At 40.4% G+C, this 23,628-nt stretch overlaps 1 protein-coding gene across 15 annotated transcripts in view; it reads right to left on the minus strand.

The window, feature by feature from the left end:
* The window catches only part of pkp4 (plakophilin 4), a 198,259-nt gene that overhangs the window by 26,258 nt on the left and 148,373 nt on the right, over positions 1-23,628 (minus strand). For all 15 annotated transcript variants that reach the window (XM_069935461.1, XM_069935462.1, XM_069935459.1 and 12 more), the window contains 5 exons: positions 21,047-21,230; positions 20,062-20,179; positions 13,809-14,000; positions 11,633-11,806; positions 7,787-7,937 (listed from right to left, as the gene is read on the minus strand). In XM_069935461.1, coding sequence (XP_069791562.1) covers positions 7,787-7,937; positions 11,633-11,806; positions 13,809-14,000; positions 20,062-20,179; positions 21,047-21,230 — 819 coding nt within the window. The remainder of the gene's footprint in view (positions 1-7,786; positions 7,938-11,632; positions 11,807-13,808; positions 14,001-20,061; positions 20,180-21,046; positions 21,231-23,628) is intronic.

Here is a 23,628-nt window from a genome sequence, read left to right on the forward strand (position 1 = left end):
GAAAAAGTTAACATGGAGTTATTAACCAATGTTAATTTTATCAAGCAACTTTGTGCTCAATTACACTGAGATGCTTGATTCTTTCAATTGTAGATATATTTTAAGAAAATGACTTCAATAGTGATGAAACAAAAAGTCACTGTATATGTGTGAAAAAGAAATAGTGTATATCATGGCTAATGTGATTTATGGTGTGAAAAATAAAAAAAAAAATGGGAAAAAAAAATAGTGATGAAACAGTCCAAAATTCTATTAAATCGATATACAGTAACTTTTGTATGTAGTTTCACAAATAAGTAAAGGCTTGTTTGTATGAAGTTGTGTATGATATGGTCTGATTATGTGGTATGTATAGGAAAAGAATTGTGAAAAGAAAATGAAGACTACCCCTCCATTTTTATGACAGGAAATATAAAGTCCATTGCATATAATATTTAAATATTTTGCCAAATCTGGTTTTTTTTTTCTTCCTTCCTTGGAAGGAACTCTTCCACCAGATTGTGCTTTGCTCCAGATTCCAGCATCTACATCTCTCATGTGCTGCCAGAGAAGCTCATCATATCTGAAATCCCCAAACTGCAGTAATACAACTGATACTTTCAAATTAAAAAAAATCTGTGGCTATTAATAAACTCAAAGTAGTCACACGCACATTAGCAGGATTGGAAAGCAACTGACATATGAAGCTAAGTAAAATGTGAAATGATACATTTTTCAAATGAATAGGCAGACACCATGTCAACTAAGTGGAACAATTCCAACCAGGATGCAGAACCAGTGGAGCCTGGGTACAAATCAATGAAGTGGGCAGGATACGTTTAGTGACAAGTAAAGCATATGACATTCTAAGATGTTTAAATCGAAGCAGACAATAACAAAACAGTTATGTTGAACTGATAAACAGCCGTGGAAATTAAAGCTGGAATCCAGTTCAAATATAGGAAGGAAGTCAATATTCTCGAGAGAGTGCAGAGAGAAAACACTATAATACTTTCCAGGATGAGGTATTTCAGCTACAAGGTAGTTGAACTAGAAGGAGAAGTAGATTTGATAGGGGTATACGTTAAGTTAATAGAGGGACAGATTTAAGAGTGGATGTGGGGAAACTTTATTTTTTCCAAAAACACAATAGTTGTAATCTAAACTCACTGTCTGTAACAGTGATGGAAGCATTATCAATTAGGACTTTCAAACGGGATTGTTTTCCCTCAAAAGAGAATTGGAGAGGCATTTGGAAATAATTATCAGGACTTTAGGGGAAAGAACAGGAGAATGGGATCTAAAATATTGTTCTTAGATAACCAGCATTAGTTACATCCTTTAAGATGTCTGAGTCAAATGTGTGGTGGGTTCAAAAAGAAAGGGTTAGATGGCTGGCAGATCTGCAGAATAACCCCAGCTAGTTGCAGTGTGCCACAAATGGAAAGTGTAGCTGCAGCTGATGTCTTGTTTTACCCAAATCAAGTCCAACAGCAGTTTTATAACTTACTGGATCATGAGCTGAGTGTACTGTACATTCCATTTTGTGTCAGCTGTAGCTTGTATCTCTAGCTGGGTGTATCTATCTCTAGCTGGGTGTATCTATCTCTAGCTGGGTGTATCTATCTCTAGCTGGGTGTATCTATCTCTAGCTGGGTGTATCTATCTCTAGCTGGGTGTATCTATCTCTAGCTGGGTGTATCTATCTCTAGCTGGGTGTATCTATCTCTAGCTGGGTGTATCTATCTCTAGCTGGGTGTATCTATCTCTAGCTGGGTGTATCTATCTCTAGCTGGATGTATCTATCTCTAGCTGGGTGTATCTATCTCTAGCTGGGTGTATCTATCTCTAGCTGGGTGTATCTATCTCTAGCTGGGTGTATCTATCTCTAGCTGGATGTATCTATCTCTAGCTGGGTGTATCTATCTCTAGCTGGGTGTATCTATCTCTAGCTGGGTGTATCTATCTCTAGCTGGGTGTATATGCTTGGCTGAGGAGACAATGGTATGAGCCATGGGATTATATCAGAATGTTTCCAAGATAGAAACCCACATAAAATATGTAGTTCTATTCACTTGAATGAGATTACTGACCTTCATTAGAAAAGTAGAATTATCTAGACTTTATGTTTATTTTATTTCACTGTTTGTTTCTAAAAAATAACAGTTGAACATATTTAATTATTTTTTTAAGATATATCACATTGATTTCAAATGTCTGGATTACTGAGCCTTAAATGGAACAGCAATTACCAACCCACCAAATCAAATCTTTTAGATGTTTTTCAAGATAGTGACATAGCACATATTACTGCTGCCTCAGTTCAAATGATTTGGGTTCAATCCTAACCTCTGATGCTTGTGACAACACTGATTTAACATCGCTTACAAACTTGCAGTCTATATGACATATGCACAATTACCTTGTGAATGTACAGCTTTCCCTCTAATCCCCCAATATCTAAAGTGATCAAGTGTGGAATACAAGTGTGGGTGGGCAACAAGAGCACCTACTGGGAGAGGGAAATACAAGAGGAGAGGAAGGATATGATAATACAAAATAACAAAAAGTTGTAGTGTGTTGTGAGCGAGCGCAGCGAAGAGACTGAGACCACAGGTTGTGAGCTCTGGTATCACAACTACTTTATTTTGAATTCTGCGCTGCAGCCTTTAAGCCCGATCTAGGTCCCGCCCCTTATGTCCTGGGACTTGCATCCTGATGCCACAAGCAAAAATGCAATCTTCCGGTCTGGAATGGAAGAAACAGTCCTGCCGCGGCTGCCCTGCCAGTTCGCTGCTACAAGCGTGTGTCGCCACACAAACCACCTCCCCCCCGAGAACTGGCAGTCGAGGGAGAGGTGTGCTGTTTCAGCGGCTGACCTCTACGCACTGCTGGGGGAGGATCTGTACTGACTGGGACAAGTCCACATGAGCTGGTTTTAAACAGTCCAGCGTGAATAACTCCTCCTTGCCCCCAATGTCAAGGGTGAACATTGAAGCTTTTCTGTGTAGCACCCTGTATGGACCTTCATAAGGTCGTTGAAGGGGAGTCCTGTGTGCGTGTCTGTGCATGAACACATACTCACAGGAATACAAGTCCAGTGGATAATTGAAGGGCGGTTGACCATGTCGCAATGGCGGGGGTGGTGCGATAGATCCCAGTTTGTCACGCAGCCTCTCAAGGACGATGGCAGGTCGGCATCCTGTTTAGATGCTGGAGGGAGGAATTGTCCAGCAACTGCGATGGTCTCTCCATAGACTGAGGAGGTCCCGAGGTCGTCTTTTGGCATTGTGCGAATGTCCAGGAGCACCCAGGGCAGTTTGTCCACCCAGTTGGGCTTATCGAGGCGTGCCATCAGCGCTGATTTGAGGTGGCGGTGGAAACGCTCGACTAGCCCATTGGCTTGAAGGTAATATGCTGTGGTATGATGCAGCTGGGTGCCGAGGAGTCTGGAAAGTTGTGACCATAGGGTGGAGGTGAATTGTGCTTCCCGGTCGCTTGTAACATCTGCTGGGACACCGAAATGGGAAACCCAGGTGGTGAGGAAAGCCCCTGGCGCACGTCTCTGTGGAGGCATCCGGCCAGTGAGTGAATCTGTCCATCACCATGAGGAGGGAGCGGGACCCAAAGGAGACAGGTAGGGGTCCGACTATGTTAAGATGGACATGTTGGAACCTTCAGGTTGTGGTGTCGAACTGTTGGAGTTGGTGCCTAACAGTCTGTGCAGTTTTTCACCCACTCCATGACTTGTTTACGCAGGCCATGCCAAACAAACATTGCAGATACTAGCCACACAGTGTGCAGATGGAGGGGTGCGATAAACCATGGTTTAAGTTGAAGGCCGTTTTCCTCCACTGGGTGGGGATGAGAGGGCGGGGCTGGCCAGTGGAAACTTCGCAGAGGAGCGTGGTGTTGTTGGCGTCAAGCGGGAGGTCTTGGAGCTGCAACCCTGTGATTGCCTTTCTGAAGCTGAGTGACTTGGGGTCGTTCCATTGTGCCCGAGTCAGATCATGGCAGTCGATGCCCTGTGACATAGCGTTGACTTCAGGGATGGAAAGAGCATCAGCAACCACGTTGTGCTTCCGACAGGTGTCAGATAGCAGTGGTGAATTCAGAGACGCAGGATCTGTCATTGGGCAGACTGCAGGTCGGAGGACTTCGAGAAGGAAAAAGTAAGCGGATTGTGATCGGTGTAGACAGTGAACGGATGCCCTTCCAGGAAAGTGGCGGATGGCAAGGTAGAGGTAAGTAGTTCCCTGTCAAATGCACTGTACTTCAATTTGGGCAGCCGCAGGTGTCAACTGAACAAAGCAAGGGGTCACTATGAACCATCAATTAACTGTTCCAGGTCAGCGCTTGCGGCTGTGCTGGATGCGTCGACTGTGAGGGCTGTTGGTACATCCATCTGTGGGTGTTCCAGCATCGTACTATGGGCCAGGGCTTCTTTAGTTTGTTCAAATGCACTGTGAGCCTCCTCTGTCCATTTAAGCTCCTTCGACAAGCCCGACATTAACGTGAAGAGAGGGCGCATAACCTTGGCTGCCGCAGGGATGAACCTGTTGTAGAAATTTACCATGCCCACAAATCCCTGAAGGCCCTTCAGTGTTGTCGGTATGGTGAACTGCTGGATGGCATCGACTTTGTCTGGTTAAGGGGTGGTGCTGGCTGGGGTAATTCTGTGGCCCAGAAAATCTATTTCCGTGAGGAACTGGGATTTTTCTGGGTTTATGGTGAGGCTGAACTGTGTGAGGCGAGTGAATAGCTGGTGGAGGTCACCATCCACATCGACTCATGTGCTCTTCAGGCAAGCTGCGGCTACCAGGATGTTATCGAGGTAGATGAAGAGAAAAGGCAAGTCTCTGCTGACCAAGTCCATTAGCTCCTATGCATGCCGCATTTTTACAAACCAAAAGGCATGCATAGAAACTTGAACAGGCTGAACAGATGATGATAGCAGTCTTTTGGATGTCATCTGGGTGCACAGGGATTCCCCAGATTAGGTCGACTTTGGAGAAAAGCTGTGCACCGTGGAGATTCGCTGCAAAATCCTGGATATGGGGATTGGGTAGTGGTCCAGTGTCGTTGTGTTATTGAGACGTCTGTAATTGCCACAGGTTCTCCAGCTGCCATTGGATTTAGGCACCAAGTGAAGGGGTGAGGCCCATGGGCTATCAGAATGATAGATGATGCCCAGCTCCTCCATGCGCCTGAACTCTTTCTCGGCGAAGTTGAGTTTGTTTGGGGCCAGGTGGTGGGCACGTGAGTGCAATGGTAGGCGGCCAGTGGTAGCAATATGGTGTTGGACGCCATGTTTGGGCATGGCTGCCATGAACTGTGGGCGCAGAATGGAGGGATAATCTGCAAAGAGGTGGCTGGACTGGCCGTGTTTGTTCTCAATGGAAATGAGCTGGGTGGATGGTTCACTGGACTTGCCGAGGGGCACCGTGTGGAAAATCTCAGCGTGGACTAGCCGTCTGCTCAAGAGGTCGACGAGTAGGGTGTGTGCCTGGAAGAAATCTGCCCCGAGCAGGGGTTTGTCCATTGAAGCCAGCGTGAAGGAACATTGGAGTGTGCTATCGCCGAAACCTTTTTCCAAAGGTTTGGATGTCAGTGCTATTCGCAGCCTGAAGGGAAGAACCATGGGGTCTCGTGTGCATCTTGAGTGTGGTAGAGGGTATGATTCTAATATTCACCCCTGTATCCACAAGGAATCTGCAACCTGAGATGCTGTCCCAGATGTGGAGAAGGTTATTTGGTCAGACAGCCGCTGTGGCCACTAACAGTGGCTGGCCACATAGTTTCCTGGGAACGAACATGGCTGGCGATATCTGCGGGTGGACGCCCCCCAAAGTTGGTGATAGAAGCACTATTTGGGATATAACCTCTTTGTCCTCTGGCAGGGTGGGGCCTGCTCACGTGGTGGACTAGACTTGGGCATTGTCTTCAGTGGTGGCTGTGAAACACGATTGATGGAGTCTATGGCTTCGCATTTTGAACCGTAGAGAACATTTGCATGCGCCACAATCTTGCGGGTCGTTGAAGTCCGCATCGGCCAAGAAGAACACCTGCTTGAACATGAGGCAGGGATGTGCCCTTCTGCCAGCGTGAGCATCTCATCCATGAGGGCAGAGGGGGCCCTATTGCTAGGCCATCCAACTGGCTGCTCCTTTGCATTGATAGAGGCCATACATGCTAATGAGGAGGTTTTTGGAGCCATGTATATACCTTCCTCCGGTGGCGGCTGAATGAAGTCATCAACTCATGAGGCAGTTTCTTGGTTGAGCGAGCTGACAACGTAGAAGTATCTTGTTGAACTGGAGGTTATCTGTTTTATCTGGTCCTCTACTTGGCCCAACCAAGTGTGGGGCCTCTTCATCTAGAAAGTTGGCAGCTTCAATGCGATCGCAGCTACAGCTACTTGTTGCATCGTGTCGAGTCTTCAGGACGTGGAGACTTGTCAGGGTCACCAATGTAGCATGTTGTACTCGAGACAACAGGCTATGAGTTCCAGTATCACAGCTGCTTTATTTTGAATTCTGCCTTGCAGCCTTTAAGCTTGATCTAGGTCCTGCCCCTAACATCCCGGCACTTGCGACCCGATGACCTTCCGGTCTGGACCGGAAGATACGGTTCCGCGATGCCATTGTTGCTGCAGGTGCCCCACTGACCGTGCGTGACATGCGGGGCTGGTTTGCTGCTACAAGTTTGTGCGTTGCTGGTTTGTGCGTTGCCACAAAGTTATATTTTTTCACATCTTTAATACACAAAGAGAATTTCTGATAAAAATCTACAAGTTAAATTAAATTTTCTGAGCTACAAGATGCTTGATCACAATTTTTACCAATCACACATCACTACAGGTACACAATCCTTTATGTGGCCATCTAAAATCCGGATAGCTCCAAAAACCAGCATTTTTTCTGGTGCCGGTACAGTGGAGAGAGAAAGACAGCAGCGCGATTAGGTTGGGCGGGGGGTGGGGTTGTGATGGCAGCACGACTTGGATGGGTGAGAGGGCAGAGAGACGGCAGCGTGACTTGGGTGGGCAAGGGGGGAAGAGAGACAGTAGCACGATTTGGCCAGGCGGGTGGGGGGTGTTGGGAAGAGAGGAAGAGAGATGGCAGCGCGCCTAGGGCGGGCGGGGGTGGAGAGAGACGGCAGTGCATCTCGGGCGGGCGAGGGAGGGGTAGAGAGATGGCAGCGTGATTTGGGTGGGCATGGGGAGGAGACAGACACCAGTGCAACTCGGGCAGCTGGGGAGGGGTGGGGGGGAGAGACGGCAGCGCGACTAGGGCGCGGGAGGAGAGAGATGCCAGCGTGACTTGAGCAGCTGGGGGGGGGGGGGGGGTGGGAGAGAGATGGCAGCGCGACTCGGGAGGATGAGGGGGAGAGAGACTGCAGTGCGACTTGGGAGGGCGAGGGGGAAGAGAGACTGCAGCGTGACTCGGAAGGGCAAGGGGGAGAGAGACTCCAGTGTAAATGGAAGGGGGTGGATATGACAGCACAATTTGGTGGGCTTAAATCTGGGGCAGCTGTCTTTTGTTCTGAAATACAGACTGTCCCCCAAGGGCTCCGGATAAAGGATTGTGTACCTGTAGTAGTTATGTAAAGGTCCATGATGTTTTTTATGAAAGTGAACATTGAGCTTTTTGGCAATATACAATTCTACTGCAGTCAATCGAGAAGTAGGATAACAAATGATAGCTGCTGGATTTCCAAGTTTTCATGGTGTTGACAGATTCACCTTTATTAAACCAAAAATCTGAGGGCACACCTTTTGACTTCTGAAATAACGTTTGTCACATACCTATAAGTTCTTTATTTCGTACATCGAGGGCCATATTCCTCAAGGCCGTAGCAACAGAACATACAACCCGATCATTATCCATTCTTAGTAGTTCTACAAGGATGGGTAGACCTTTCTCTTTTCTGACTGCAGCGCGTATATATGCTGCCCACTGAAAGAAGGAAAAAGAGTTAGACTCAGAAAATTCTCCTTTATACCATTCTAATCTCAGTTTCTTCTGAAACAGTTTATATGTGAGTATCTCACTTTTTTATTTCTATATCATTTTAACTGTATTATATTCAGGTAACAACTAGAAAAGACTTTTGATGATTGACTTCAGCTTAGTGTTTATACAATTATATTCTAGAGGATGGTGAAGCTATCCTTGATGGGACTCAAAACCCTCTCTGTAAGTGGATTCTGGACTTCCTAAAGAAAAGATCACAGTCTGGGTTGGCAGCAAAGTTACGCGGAGCACTGGCGCACTTCAGGGCTGTGCCTGATCCTGTTCACACTATTGACTCATAACTGTAATGCCAGATCCAGCTCCAACAGAGTTATTGTTTGCAGATGATGCAACAGTAGTCGGCCGCATCAGCAAAACGATAAGTCGCACTACAGAGAAGAGGTGGAAAATCTTGAGAAATGGTGCACTAATAACAACCTGAGTCTCAACGTGGACAAGAGAAAAGAGATGATTGTGAACTTCAAGAAGACCAGGGATGACCACCCTCCATTACACATTAATAGCTTGGTAGTGGACAGAGTAGAAAGCATCAAGAGTCTACTTAAGTAGAGATCTAACCTGGACACACATCTCATCACTTCCCAGGAAAGTGCAACAGAGACCACACTTCCTTAGAAAGCTGAGGCAGGTAAGGCTACCGGCCACCGCTCTGTCAACTTTCTAAAGGAGCTCTATTGTGAAACTCCTGGCTGTAGGGCATTGGATCGGAGGTCAATCCACAGGACCATAAAAACACTGCGCTCTCCCTCCCCTCATTGATATGATTTACAATTGTTTTCTACAGAGGGCTTGTAAAATCATTGAGGACCCTTACCACCCCACGTGCAGCATCCTCCAGCTACACCGTTGGGAAAAAGATACAGAAGTATTGGAGCCAGATCCACCAGGCTGAGGAACAGCTTCTTCCCATAGCAGAGAAACTGCTGAATGACTGTTGAGCTACTAAAACAACACTCCACTATTTATTAATATTAATTTTAAATGTATATATACATTGAATGTACTTGTCTCTATCCGGGACAATGCACTGCACTGTTTTGCTCTATGAACCGAAGAATGTTGTTTCATTGGGTTGCACTGGTACTGGATGATAAATAAACAAACTTTCCATGCCTCCATTCAGCTTTTCAAAGGAATTATTTTGAATTGTCGTGACATGTTCCATGCCACATAGAATGGAAATATAAACTCTTAAGCTCTCTTGTTGTGTGAAGCAGAGCCAATCAACAAGTAATTTTTCCAGCATAAATCCCATGTGATTTCAGTGAACAGTCTGCCAATATATTTAGTGAAGCTTGCTTACATGTCAACAGGTAAATATTACTTTTGTAATTTTGGAGTAGGATAGAAGCAATGAACATGGAAGAAAAACAAATTATAAAATAAAGCTGTAACTGATTTGCCACATGATGTCCTTCCATGTTTTTAAATATTAGTTTTATTTAGTGTTGTCAAAAATCTGAATGTAGACACATATCAGAAATCTGCCATGGGACAGTGGGAAAGCTTACAGCTTTAGTGATATGGGTTCCATTCTGACCTGTACTGCTGTAACTCTATGGGTTTCCTGTTTTTCTCCCAAATGCCAAGTAGGTTCAGGTTAGTTGGTTAATTGGCCTTGTGATAGCATTTGGGTGAAGGTGATAATAGGGAGAAGAAAATGAATGGATACAGGTAATCCCACATTACAGAAGGGCTGTGTTCTTGTAAATTGGCCCGGAACATAATTTTCCTAACACAAAGCCATATCATTAGCATATGTCGAGAAAAGAGATGAAAAAAAATTGCATTAAGTTCCATAAGAGCAATGTTATTCTGCATTTTAATTTTTTTTCTGTTGTAATTCATGAATTCTGCAAGGGTGCATTTCCATTATCTGAACAGCTGTAATATGGGGTCACCTACACTTGCTATGGACTTGGTGGGTTCATGGAACTCTTTCCAAACGATATGACTACTGTATATATTCAAAATAAATTTTCTATCAAGGTGTGATACTCGATTTCAGTCACTAGGTGTTGTTCATGAGGCATATTGTAAACAGTGTGTAATTTGGTTCAGAAAGGGATGTTAATTTCATTCATCAATAAGAGGCAACTGGTTTCTGAGGTTAATGTTTTCTACTGGACCAAGAATTAAATCAGATCAGCACATCTGTAAAGTGATTGATTAAGCCATTAGGAAAATGCATTCTTATACAAATACATTTTGAAAAGAACACCTTTTGTAAAGCCTGGACAGTGCAATACTTTAACAAATAATGGGGGTGAGACTGGATGGGAGGCCTCACAAACAATGGATGGGGACTAACTACAAGGGCCATATTAGTGGCAAGAGTGCTCCATTGCAAATTAGAGGATTAACATTACAATGTATATACTGTATGAATTTGGTACCAAGGATGCCAAAATACTTTGCACTATTTTCACTTGTATATAGCAGAGGCCCACTGACCCCTTTATGAAATACTTGATCCATCATTGACCCCCATGCATGGAATCCTGGCGCTGGACCAGGGGTGGCCACACTGGACAAGGGAAGTACAAAGAACATATACATCTTTTTCTATGCTCAGACTGTCACAAGAGGTTGGCCACCGCTGCCATAGGAGCTATTTTCTGTTGATTTGCCCATGCTTTCCACCGCAAAGGTTCAATCGATTACCCCCCCTCCCCCCTGACCACCATTCGAATCCCTAGCGTTTATTGACCCACTTGGATAGTCCCATTGACCCCTTGGGGTTGTATTGACCACTTTGGAGACCTCTGGTATATAATGTCATTGTAAATAAAGTTTATTTTTGGAAAAAATCTTTGACAAATTACTGCTTCATAGCTCAGACCAAGACAATGAAACGTGGTACATCCACCAGTGCAATAGAATAAATTAAAAAAAATAAAACCGGCAAGATTCTAGATATGTGTCAAATCAAGAAGAATTAGAAATAACTTTAAAATTACTGGGACAGCTAGAATTATAACAGTGTTAAGGTTTGGCATATTTAGGAAGACTTGCAGATACATAAAAATATAGAATGATGTAATGGGATGAGAGGTTTAGACTTTGAAGACAGACAGATTGTTTTGTGAATGCAGAGCTTGAATTGAAGCAAGACTTTGATAAGGTAAATCCTGCAATATTGTTCACAAGGTTTACAACCATCATTAAAAAGAATTATGAGAGGAACAATGATTATTTTTTCTGCTGGGTGTCATGTGATGCAAAATTCCAGAAATACGCTGGAATAAGAGTCTACAATTACTTTTCCCAAGGAAATTACGTTGACTTTAGTAGTACAAAAACTTCATGATGGCCTTATCGCTTAACATTAGCATTAAAAATTGCAAGAATGATAAATGAAAGACAACGTTGTTGCAGAAAGAAACCCCTTGCAGAACAGAATAAAATTTTTGGCAAAATAAACTTTAAGCTCTTATGTGAATGTACCAAACCAAAATGAATTAAAATCTTCAGATACTAAAATAGCAGGATCTCAAATAGTGGTAAACGAAATGTAATGTGTTATAGAAATGACACCATTCACTTTTGATCATTTCAAACTTACACAATAAATAATTAACTATAAATGGAAGTTTGTATTGTAATTCTGGATGTACCTTCCAGGTTCCTGCAGATAAATTCTGTAAGGACCCAGCCGATCCTTCCAATGTAGCTGGGTTTGAACTTTCAGCAAGAAGTGTAAGATAGGGTTTCACTATTGAAGGATGCCACAACATTTCAACTCCCTTAGGAGATTTAGAAAATCCAGGGATTGGGCCTACTCCATCCCACTGAAAGAAAAAGCATCAGTGTGATCAGTAAAGATCGGCAGAATTTCACTTCATCCAATAATGTAGTTATCTTGTATTATTTCATACATTTTTTTATGTGGCTTAATTCAAATTATTTCTGAGTTTTATTCTTATTAATATTAATTGAGAAATCAGGATTACATTGTGGTTGCCATCAGTAACACGTCTATTAAACCTTCCATTGAAAATACCTTCTGGAATAAATTTAAAATCACAATATGTAAAATTTGAGACAATGCACTGAGGTTTTCCATGATTTTTCTTGCAAGATCCTTGTGACGTTTTATATCAAAAAGAAATTGAATTTAGACATAATTATTCCATCCTTCAGAATTTACCATTTAATTCTTTTTGTCTAACTACTCCTTGAGGTAGCGTAAACCACTTTCTTACACTATTTTGGACGAAGTATTTCTCCTGAAACCACTGGTTAATTTATTAATGACGGTCTTACATTAAAGGCCCAAATTCTCCCACAATTCAAAACATAATTCTCCGTGTCTACCCTCTAAGGACTTAGAAAATAGGTCAACCTACCTCAGAGCATTCACTTTTCTAAAGAGCCCCAGCCTTCTCAAACTTCCTAATATATTCCCTCAGCACTGATATAAATTCCTGTGAATCATTTTGCAGTAAATTCAGTCTTTGCTTACTTCAATAGAATGGACATCAGAATTTTGCATATAGGTTATTCAAGCTTCAATATGCTTATTGGACAATCTCTGCTCCTCATTTCCATTCCTCTGGCAATACTTTTATAAGGCTAATTTCCCATGTCTCTTAGATTAAAATTGTCTACCACGACAACATCTTTTTTCTGAACTCCATTTAAATGTTTCCTTCAAATATGAAGCTTTCCATTGATTAACTAGTTTCATATCTATTTTTCACATTTATTGATGCCATTTTGTACTTTGTTGCATTCTTCCACAACTCCCAGAAACTTTTTAGATCCCCAAGGATGCACGAGACAGCAGATGCTGGAATTTAAAGCTTAACACAATTTGTTGGAGGAACTCGGTGAGTCAAGCAGCATCAGTGGGGGAGGGGGCAGGGGGAAACTCGAAACATTGACTATTCTATTTCTGGGTACTAGTCTAGACTAACAATCCAAAGGTCCACTTTCATATCCCACAGTGAGAATTGTGGGATTTTCATTCGTTAAGAACAGCCAGTCAATGATATTGATGACCACTGGATTGTTTTAAAAACCCTTCTTATTCCTCATGATAGCAAATCTCTCATCCTTACTTTGGCCCATCTATGATTCCAGACCCATAGCACTGTGTTTGACTCTGAAATGTCCCAGCCAGCTAATTGGATCAGGGTCAATTAGGGACAGACAACAGATAGTAACTGCCTGCATCCTGAAAAACAAGGAGTTGAAATAACTAACATTGGATAAGAACAACATCAGGAAATTAGAGTTTTATTGACAAACAGTGACAACTGCCCCAAATATTGATAATTGGTGGAGACACTCTCCCATTGTAGCCAGGCCTGCTAAATCAGTGAAAAGAGATGATAGAATTGTTAATTTTCCAGGTCTGATTTTACCACCATGTTGATAAAATTCTTTCCAAACAAATTGCATTCTCTAAAATGGATGACAGCCCGACCAACATCAAGAATTTGCAAATTTTCTGTTAAGTAATTAGATCACAGTGGAGTATTCTTGGAAAAAAAAAGTGAATATGAAGGTCTACAGATTGGAGACACAAAAGAATTCAGATGCTGCAATCTGGAACACACAAACACGCACACAACAAACTGCTGGATGAATTCAGCAGGACGGGCAGCATCTCTGTAGGCTGGTGTTGCATTCTGAAACCATGACCATCCCTCTGCCTCCACAGATGCTGCCTGACCTGCTGTTCCTTCGGTAGTTTTTGCTCAACGTCTAAAAACTCCAGTGGTTGAATCCTTGATCATATTTGGGACTCTAAATTGTATCTAATAGCTTCAGTGAATAGTTAGTTACCTGATCTTCCTGTGGTTCTTTCTTCTTTTTTCTCTTCTTCTTACCCCAGCAACTGGTCTCAGTATCTTTATTGGGAGAGTCATTACCAAGTAATCCATCAAGTTCACTTGTTCCCATCAAACGAGCCTGTGGAACTTCTAGTTCCAAACGATACGACAGGTTTCTCAGGATGCAAACACAATTTTCAACCGTCTAAAATAACAAACATTTCACAGATGTCACAAATTTATTGTATTTTAATTAACTCAATTTTTATTTTCAACAAGCATCCTGAAGGAAAGCAAAAACTCAAGGCAATGGGTTAATGTGGCAACATTTTGACAGCTGATCATGACTCACCTCCACAGACGAGTTTTGCTGTTTGAGCTGGGATAGTAATTGAAGGGTTCTATGGAAACTCAGACCTTTGAGTGCCAAAGTATGAGAGGAGACTTAATGGAGGTATGAGGGGCTTAGATAGGGTAGACAAACAGCATCTTTTTCTCAGGGTGACAACAGAAAATACCAGAGGATATCTGTTTAAGAGCAATGTCAGAGTTCAGATTTATTTACACACAGAGTGGTGATGCCTGAAATGCATTGTTGGGGGTGGTGGTAGAAGGCTAGTACAATAGGGACATTCAAAATCTTAGATAGGCACATGGAAGTAAGAAAAATAGAAGGATGGAAGTGTGAGGTAGGGAAAAATTAGATTGTTGTGGAGTAGGTATACATAGGTTGCACAACATTGTGGGCTGAAGAGTCTGTACTAAGCTGTAATGTTTGATGTTCCCTGGTCTGAAAAAGTACTATGACTACAATGCCATCTATAAAACGACTGTGACCTGGCTAGGCTACAATGAGTGCAAGTCCAAAACTTGTGCCTTTACTACCAAGGTTAAGCACTGCTAGTACAGTGCACTTCACCAAACTGGAAATATTTTGTTGTTTCTTCACTGTCCACTAGTTTCAAATCCTGAACCTTTTACACTAAGAGCATAGTTGAAATATTTTACTAGATAGGCTGCAGTTGTTCAAAAAAGCATTTCACCACCACTTTCTCACAGGCAATTAGGGATGGAAAATAAGTGCAGGCTTTGCTAGAGATGCCTGCTACCTGAAAAATGAATGAGTTTAAAAAAATAGTTCAAGAGGAAATGTATCTATCAGAATGGGCCACTGGTACTTGTAAAAAAAATGATCCTTCTTTTGTCTAGGTGATGAATCTTTGTGGCCAGTACAGGCTCAGGACTGTACTTCCTGTTTGAATTACACTGGACAGTGAAGATTTTGCTACCTGAACATTTTTGGGTGTATTTTATGGATTTTTGGCTGCTGATCACAAAAGAAAATCACCTTAAAAATTTTCTATCATGTACTGTTTTTTTTAAGATATCATCTATTTTTGTGATTTCCTGTCATATTTAAGTCTACTAGTATATTGCCCATAAAGCAAGCTATTTTAGTTTGATCTAAAATGGTTGCATTGTGTACCATCTACAAAAAGGCATTGCACTTACTGCTCCAGGCTACTCCAATAGTACTTCCTAAATCACAGAGCCCAACAATCATGCAGGACAAAATCTGTAAGTGCACAGGACACCATCACTTGTTGATTCCTCTCCACTTTGTGCACCATTTAGAGTTTGAAAAAACTCACCAGTCTTTCATTGTCACCAAGTCCAATTCCTGGAATTCCCTGCCCAACAGCACTGGGGCAGCTGGGCAATTAGGTACAGGAAAATAAAGCCTCTCCAGTACCACTCAGACACTAACTTTTATTCAAAAATCCAAAAACCATGCATCCCGAAAATCCTGGGACAGTGACCATTTGTATTTGGCAATCTGTAATTAAGTTTCAACATTTTCTTTAGCACTTTTATTTTGCTTTAGTGTGGCAAGTTCCAGGTCTCAGGGGTAATGGATATGACAATTAAATTTGTAAGTTTCAATGTGAATGAGATGAACGGAGCAATAAAGAGAGAGTTTTGGTACACCTAAAAATATGTAGGCAGATATACTATTTTTACAGGAGACCCACCTTACAAATCAAGGTGGGTGGGCAAGGTGGCAATGTCCTCTTTCAAATCCAGACCCAAGGGAAAGGCTATCCTGATAGAAAATGTTCCAATGGTGGTCCAGGGTGTGGTCGCTGATCCAACTGGGAGATTTGTGATGATGCATGGTCAAATATACTCTGAATCATGGACACTTATGAATATATATGTCCCGAATATTGATGACAAACAATTTATACAAGATAACAGAGGTGTGAGAATGTCTTGATTGGGGGGGATTTCAATTTTTGTCTGGATCCAGTCATGGACAAGTCAGCAAAGAAAATAACAAGGGGCAAGGTGGCTAAGTCTGGAGAAGGCAGAATCCGAGAGAGAGCGATTATTCCTTTCACTTAAGACTACATGATTCCTGCTCTAGAATTTATTTATATTTTGGCATCAGCCCAAATGGAGGGTAGGATAGTGAGTACACTGCTTGATGACTGTCTGACCATTCACCCATGACTCTGTCCTTCATAATGCCCGATAAGCAGGATAGACAGCATCTTAACTTTGGAAAACTCAAATTTTGTACTTTGTTAGACCTCAGATAGAATTGTTCTGTGAGACGAACTGTCCCTCTACTGTCAATAACTTTCTAATATAGCTGAAAGCTTATTTAAGGGGCAAAATAATTGGATATACCAAAGGTATCAAGAGGGGCATATGAAAGAAATTAACAACTTGGAACAGGAAATAGCCCAATTGGGAAAAAGATTATCAAAGATTAGGTTTGGAAGAAAAATACAAGAATTCAATGAATAAAAAGCTCAAATATAATACAATGCAAACATACAAGATAAAAAATTTGATCTTAAGATCTAGACAACAGTATTAAGAGCTGGGGGAAAAGGCCCATAAAATCTTGTCTTGTTAGCTGAGGGCGGAGAAGGCAAGATTTCACACAAACCAAAGGAAAAAAATTAAACACTTAGAAAGTTCTATAAAGAACTGTATAAATTAGAGTTGGGGGTGGGGGGGGGGGGGTGGGGGAGGGGCTCCAGCTAAATTAGATGATATTTTGCTTACATTGGTGTGGTGAAGTCTGCCAAGCTGCCTGTCTCCCCCCTCTGGCGAGCCTTGCTGTACTAACCTTGGCTGTGCATTATTTCTACTGTTAAGGACACTACCCTCGGATATAACTATATATGTATCTATTGTCTTGTACCATAAATTTCTGCTAATAAAAGTCATAATTATTGTTTGACCATATTGTCTTTGTCTACTTCATCAAATGGCACTTAAATTGGAACGACTAAATTTAGATCAGGAGGATCAAGAGGGGCAGAGTGCCCCTTTCTTTAGAGAAGAGATTGAAAGAACCCTGAGTTCTTTGCAGGCTGGTAAATCACTGGTAGAGGATGGTTTCCCCGTTGAATTTTAATGAAGAGTTCAATGATCTCTTAATGCCCCTTCTTATGAAGGTGGTGGATCAGGCTGCAGAGACACACCCTCTCGGAGTCTTTCTCAACAGCAATCATTACAGTGTTCCCAAAAAAAGGCAGGGACCCATTGAAGCCCTCCTCCTATAGGCCCATTTCATTATTTTTAAATATATTTTATTTATTATAACACAAATATAAAAAAAATGATTTCATACATGATGAGTTTTTTTAATCCCACCTCAAAACCCCTCCCTCCCACCCAACCTCCCCCTGAAGCAAAAAAAATGTATAGATTGATAAAACATAAAATAAATTCTAGGTATAAAAAGAGAAAGTAAAAGAAGAATCTTTGGATTGCAGAGAGATGTCGTGCAGGACAACTCATCAGTTCTAACATAAACATACAGAGGAGAATTCTGTAGGGCTAGAGGGATAAAAAGGATATCACTACAAATTGAATTCCATTATTTGAGTGTACAGGCGCCAGATTTGTTTCTGAATTTATAAGTAATTTTTTTCCAAAGGTGTACAAATTTGAATTTCAGTGTGCCACCTTGGCATAGTTAAAGGTGCATCTTATTTTGAATGCGGATTATAAAATCATAGCAAAAGTATTGGCCAATAGGTTGACAGAATATTTGCCAAATTAATGAATCCAGACCAAGCTAGATTTGTAGAAAAGAGGCAATCAGCAGACAATATAGCTATATTGCTTAATATAGTACATCTGGCACAGTCAGAGGTGGATCCATGCATGGCCGTAGTTCAGGAGAGATTGGAGTGGGACTTTCTGATCAAGGTACTGGAGAAATGTAGATTGGGACAAACATTTATTAATTGGATTAAGACACTATTATAAACCTCGCGCTAAAATTATTACAAACGGGCAAATATCTCCAATATTTCCACTGAGTAGGTCCAGTAGGCAGAGCTGTCCACTGTCCCCAGCGCTGTTCATACTGGCCATTGAGCCACTGGTAGAAGCCAGTCGACGGGATTTAGACATAAAAGGGTTCAAAGTGGGCCAGGAGGAGCACAAAAATCAATATATTGGCCAATGATGTGTTAGTATATTTGACGGATCACACTGTAAGGATTATGGGAAGAACTCTATGTATAAGATAAATTTAGACAAGAATTAAATTATGCCTATGATAAAGGGGGAACCAACAGGGAAGTCAGTTCAAATGGCCACAAGAAGGCACTAAATATCTGGGGATAAAAGTAAACAAGGATTTATGCAACTTATACAAACTCATTTATCTCCCTTTGCTCTGGAAGATTGAAGAGGACCTCGGTTAATGGAGAACTCTGCCTATAACTTTGGTGGGTAGAGTTAACTGTGTTAAAATGAAGGTGATGTCACGGCTGAAATATCTACTTCAGTTGTTTCCCATTCCGTTGTCCCCAGGTCCTCCAAGGGGAGGACCTGGGGACATTCTGAAAAAAAATTACAAAGGTGGATTTTCCACAAGATCCAGAAGTGTACCTTCTGGGAGACATTGGGGAGATGAGTTTTAAAATGTCCAAATACCAAATTCAGTTTGTGAAGGTCATTCTGTCAGTAGCCAGGAAGTGTATAGCAGTCACATGGAAGTCTGACTCTTAACTAAAAATTACACGATGGAATACAGAAATGCAGAGTTGCATTCCGCTGGAGAAAATCACGTACAATTCGTTAGAGTGTTGCAACCTTATCTGAAACACATGGGTATACAGATATAATTTCAGCCCTTCAGAATAAAGGAAATAAAACAACCCATCTCAGCAGGGAAATGACTGGAATCAAACAAGTGCGATGTGGTGCAGTTGACGTGATCTTTTTTTTGTCCTTTTCCCCATTTTATTTAAGTACCTGGGGTTTTTTCAGTTTTTCGCAAGGGTTGTTGACCTCAATAGTATTTGTGTTTCTTTTAGTATTTGTATAATTTATATCATCTTGGGGCATGGAGAGGAGAGGGGGAAAAATGGATTCTGTATGTTCTACATAAGTGTTGAAAAAAGTATTGTCTGAATCTATGAGTCTTTGAAAATCAAAAATAAAATATTAAAAAAGTGTGGCAAGTTCCTGTTTCTGATGTAATATCGCTGCAAGTTATTGTCTCTTTAATTGTCCATGGATGCTTTATTGTGACAATAGCAGCTCCTGTTTCTTATGGGCAGTTCACTGACCACTGATTTTCCTAGTTTATTTTGTTCACGTGGAGTACTGTTTTGTGATCAGGTGAAATATTACATCTGGGCATGGCAGAAGCAGATTCAAATTTCATACTGAAAAATAAAATTGACTCTAAGGATAGTATAAGGAATAGGTGCCAAGATCCATGGCCACACATCTGAAGAGATTCTCTTTTTGCTTCTCTTTCCTGTTTTAATACTGGCCTGGCATTATTTGGCAACCCTTTGTTTGCCTTTGCAGGGCAAGCAAAACAAAACTTTCTATGTATCTATCTTGTGTAGATGACAATAACTTGAATCTGGTCAGATTAAAAATATCCAGAGAAATGGAGGCACAAGGGAATAAACGCATGAGAGTACTAAAGAACCAGCAGAGGCACAAAGGCTGAAGGCCTCCTGTGCTACATCACTAGGCCTCCTAAAGTATTCTAACAATGACTCTCCAAAAGTAATGTGGCTGGTGAAATCAAATCAGCAACATGAGGGCCTCAGGAGAGGATGTACTAGCAGAAAAAACTGAGAACTATGTTTCAAGTGCTTTAACAAAATTTTATTGAAGTTCAATGACTGCTTGCAATTTCTCTGCATTTGAATTATAAGTGCAAATCAAAGTTACAAAAACAACATGCTGTTCAGGGAACAGAAATCACAAACCTTGCTATCATAATCTGCAGTGTTTACACACATCTGGATTATATATAGTAGGGAATCCACCAAACCCTCACAAGATCGAATTTTCCTTCGAGCCTCTTCACCCGCAGAACTAAGATTTCTGAAAGAAGACACGTTTAGTAAAATACAATTTTTCAATATACAGTTCAAGTAAGTATATTGAAATTTGGTTTAAAGTTAATTGGGCAGTTTTTTGCTGTCAGTGTCTGTCGACAACTGTAGTCAGAGTTATGGATGATAAGAGCTAAACACTCTCAGAGAAAATTAGTGAAAAAGATACATAAATATTTTGGCTTATTGTTTAAAAAAGATTAAGCAGAGATTATTAATAATTTTATTTTAATGCCTAATATTTAATAAATGGGTTCCCCATGTAACGAATGACTTTATACAAATTCTTCAATACATTTTAAAAGCATTTGTCAAAGCTGATAATAATAAAATGATTCAAGGTATTAATAAATGACTGGATATAGTACATATTTCATGAGGTGATGATTATGATTTATTTATGGTTAATTTATATCAAGTGATGATGTTATAATAGAAAATGGGTGTTCTGACATGAGAAATTGGCTTACGGGCAGTTCTCAAGGGCAGGACCCTTAGAAAACTCAGGAATTGCCTGTACTTGTTTTAGCCGCATGGCTTTTACATCAAAGCTATGTCTATGGAGTCGAAAGGATACACGAGAGACTGCAGATGCTGGAATCTGTGGCAAAAAAAATCTGCTGGAGGAACGCAGAGGGTCAAACAGCAGCAGTGGCAAAAAAAAATGTCAAGTTTCATGTCTGACCCTTCATCAATACAGAGTGCTGAGGGGAGATATGCAGTATAATGGAGGCAGGGTGGGATGGGTTGGACCAGGGCCTGTCACGGATTGGTGAACCAAGGAGTGATGAAGGATGAGAGACAGATGGAGAGGTGGAGGCAGTTAAATGGAGGATTGAATAGGTAATGCATTTACCTTAGACATCCAGTAGTATTTCGTAATACTAAGGAAGAATGGAATTTCACTTTCCTGTCTTCGTCAAAAGAAGAACTGCTCCATCCAGAATGAGGTATCACAACACTGTTTGTGAGAATTGTTAGAGCATCACGAATAATTGGCATCTTCACTGCATCACACGAAGACAAATTCCAGAGGACTCCTTCAAAAATAAAAGTGTCCATTCATTTTTTCATATGTACAGGCTATATAACTGCAGTTTCTTTCTCAGGATTAAAATACATTCAATCATTCAAAAATGCTTTTAGGTGGCTGAAGTATTTTTCTTGATATACAAATTATCTTCCTTGTCAGGGACAGGCTGGATAAACCAGTAGGTTGTTTCCTATCATTGTTTACACAAATGTTAAAAGTAATTTAAGTTTGTCTTTTGTTATATAGGGTTAAGTGACTAGATCTTTAAGACTTCCCCCAATTCTTTTCTCTCACAATGATGGACAATTTGAAATATTCTTGTTGAAATTATTGGCAACTACTTTGAAATAAGGTTTCAACATTTAATTTGTCATCTTTTCAAAACTTCACTGTGATCTCTGGCTACAAATATTATCTTAAATTAAAAAAAAGGAAATCCCCCATCCAATTTTGCACACAAATCAATTTAGATTACAATTTTATTTTAAGAGTTCTACATTAAATTCTTTAATATCTTTGTAATGCATTCCTAAATGTAACTTAGTTTTTAGACTGGATATATCTGCCACTGTCAGTATCAAAGAGCAATTATTAACTTCAGTCTTCATCACACATTTTGAAACTCAGGTAAGAGTTATCAACCCAAAAAGAGAAATAAACTTCAGTTTCCAATTGACCTCTGAGTGCTTCTGTAAAACTACCTTTCCAAAAGCTTTGCCTTTTCCACATGACAGTACCTTTCAGTAACTTGCCTAAATTATCATTGTTAATGTTTGAACCTAGATAACAAGCATCAATATGAATTAAAAACAGAAAATGCTGAAATTAACACAGCTGTTGCCTGATGAACCAAGAAGAGAAATACAGAAGCTACAGTTTTGGTTGAAGACCTCTCTGGAGTATATATATTCAGCATTTTAATTTTTAAAAAAATTTGGACCCAGCAGGTTTTTTTTATGGCCATTTTAAATACATGGTCTTCAACTGATGTACAATTTGTGATTGCAGACACTGTGTTTGAAAAAAGGTGTGTCTGGTATAATGTCCCATAGTTCAACGTGTAATCCTACCATTCAAATCTAAATAAATCCACATTTAGTAAAACACAGACTAGTGTTTTAACTGAAAAGCTTTGGATCCCGAAGTCCTTGAATTGCCATGGTTATTTCTTTACCCTGGATCATTTAAAGAGGTTTATGTGAAGGGATATCACATAAAAGCATAACGATTGAGCAGAGAAGAAAACTATTTAACCTGCTTCCTCTGCAGGAAATACTGGAACCAATTTGGCATATGTGTTCATGCAATTCATCTTGCTTTCAGTGGGATTAGAGTGCAGATAGAAACTAAAGAATGAGGAATAAGAAAGTTCTCAGTATTGGCAATAATGGCTTCCGTATATCAAAGAAATAGAAAAACAGAAAAAGGCGAGGGGTTGTACATAAGAGAAGAATCTTGTATTTTGTCAAGAAATTAGAAATAAGTGCTGCAAGGACCTCGTCTGACAAGTATGTAAATAATTAATAGAATTAGGCTATATTAAATGTTGACAGATTGTAAAGGGAAAAGTATTTGATGTGATAAAGGACACAAGAGTGAAAAATCCATCTGAGCCAGGAGATACTGAGGTCAGAATCCTGTTGAAGAATGGCTAAAGATGAAGACACAAAAAGGCAAAAGGAATTGTAATTGGTTGGACTGGTAAGTGACAAAGACATTATGACATTTGTAACCTATTTGCAAGATATATCAAGAAACCTTTTTTTAGCATAATGGCAAGTAAATTAATGGTTGCCATTTAAATGATGTAAAAGTTTAGGCCATAAATTAGCAAAAAATCAATTTTATCTTTAGACTTTTTGTAAATTAGCAATTTTAAGATAATGATCATATTCTGCTTCTGCCAAAGAAATCCTGAAACAAAATCATTCACATTTCACGATGGACAATGTATAATGTCTGTAAGATGTATTTAATTTCTTAACCAAAAGCACAATGCAGATCTACATCTTGTTCAAGAAGCCATCTGATAATATCAATTTATAAGAGGCATTTTCTGTGTTCTGAACAATACTAATAACATTTTGGGGCATGAAGATTTTCAATGAACATTAAGGTTAAGAACAATAATTAAGCACGTCCTGTTTGCTTCATTAAAACTGCCTTCTTTGAGTCTTTGAATGCAGACATGTATTCATGAATTTAAAATTTTTAATTTGTTAATTTTCACCTTTGAATCATCAATTTGACTTTGTTAAGAGATCTGACTAGTACCTTCTGAATGATGATATTGAAACATTACAGTACCATTCTCATAATTGGGAAGTTGGATTCAAAACCAAAGGAACTCTCCTCACCAAAAATTTAAATGTAATCTGTCTTTTAGCAGCTTCAATTTTCTCACA

The sequence above is a fragment of the Narcine bancroftii genome, chromosome 4, assembly GCF_036971445.1.
Source record: "Narcine bancroftii isolate sNarBan1 chromosome 4, sNarBan1.hap1, whole genome shotgun sequence".
Classification (NCBI taxonomy): Eukaryota; Metazoa; Chordata; class Chondrichthyes; order Torpediniformes; family Narcinidae; genus Narcine; species Narcine bancroftii.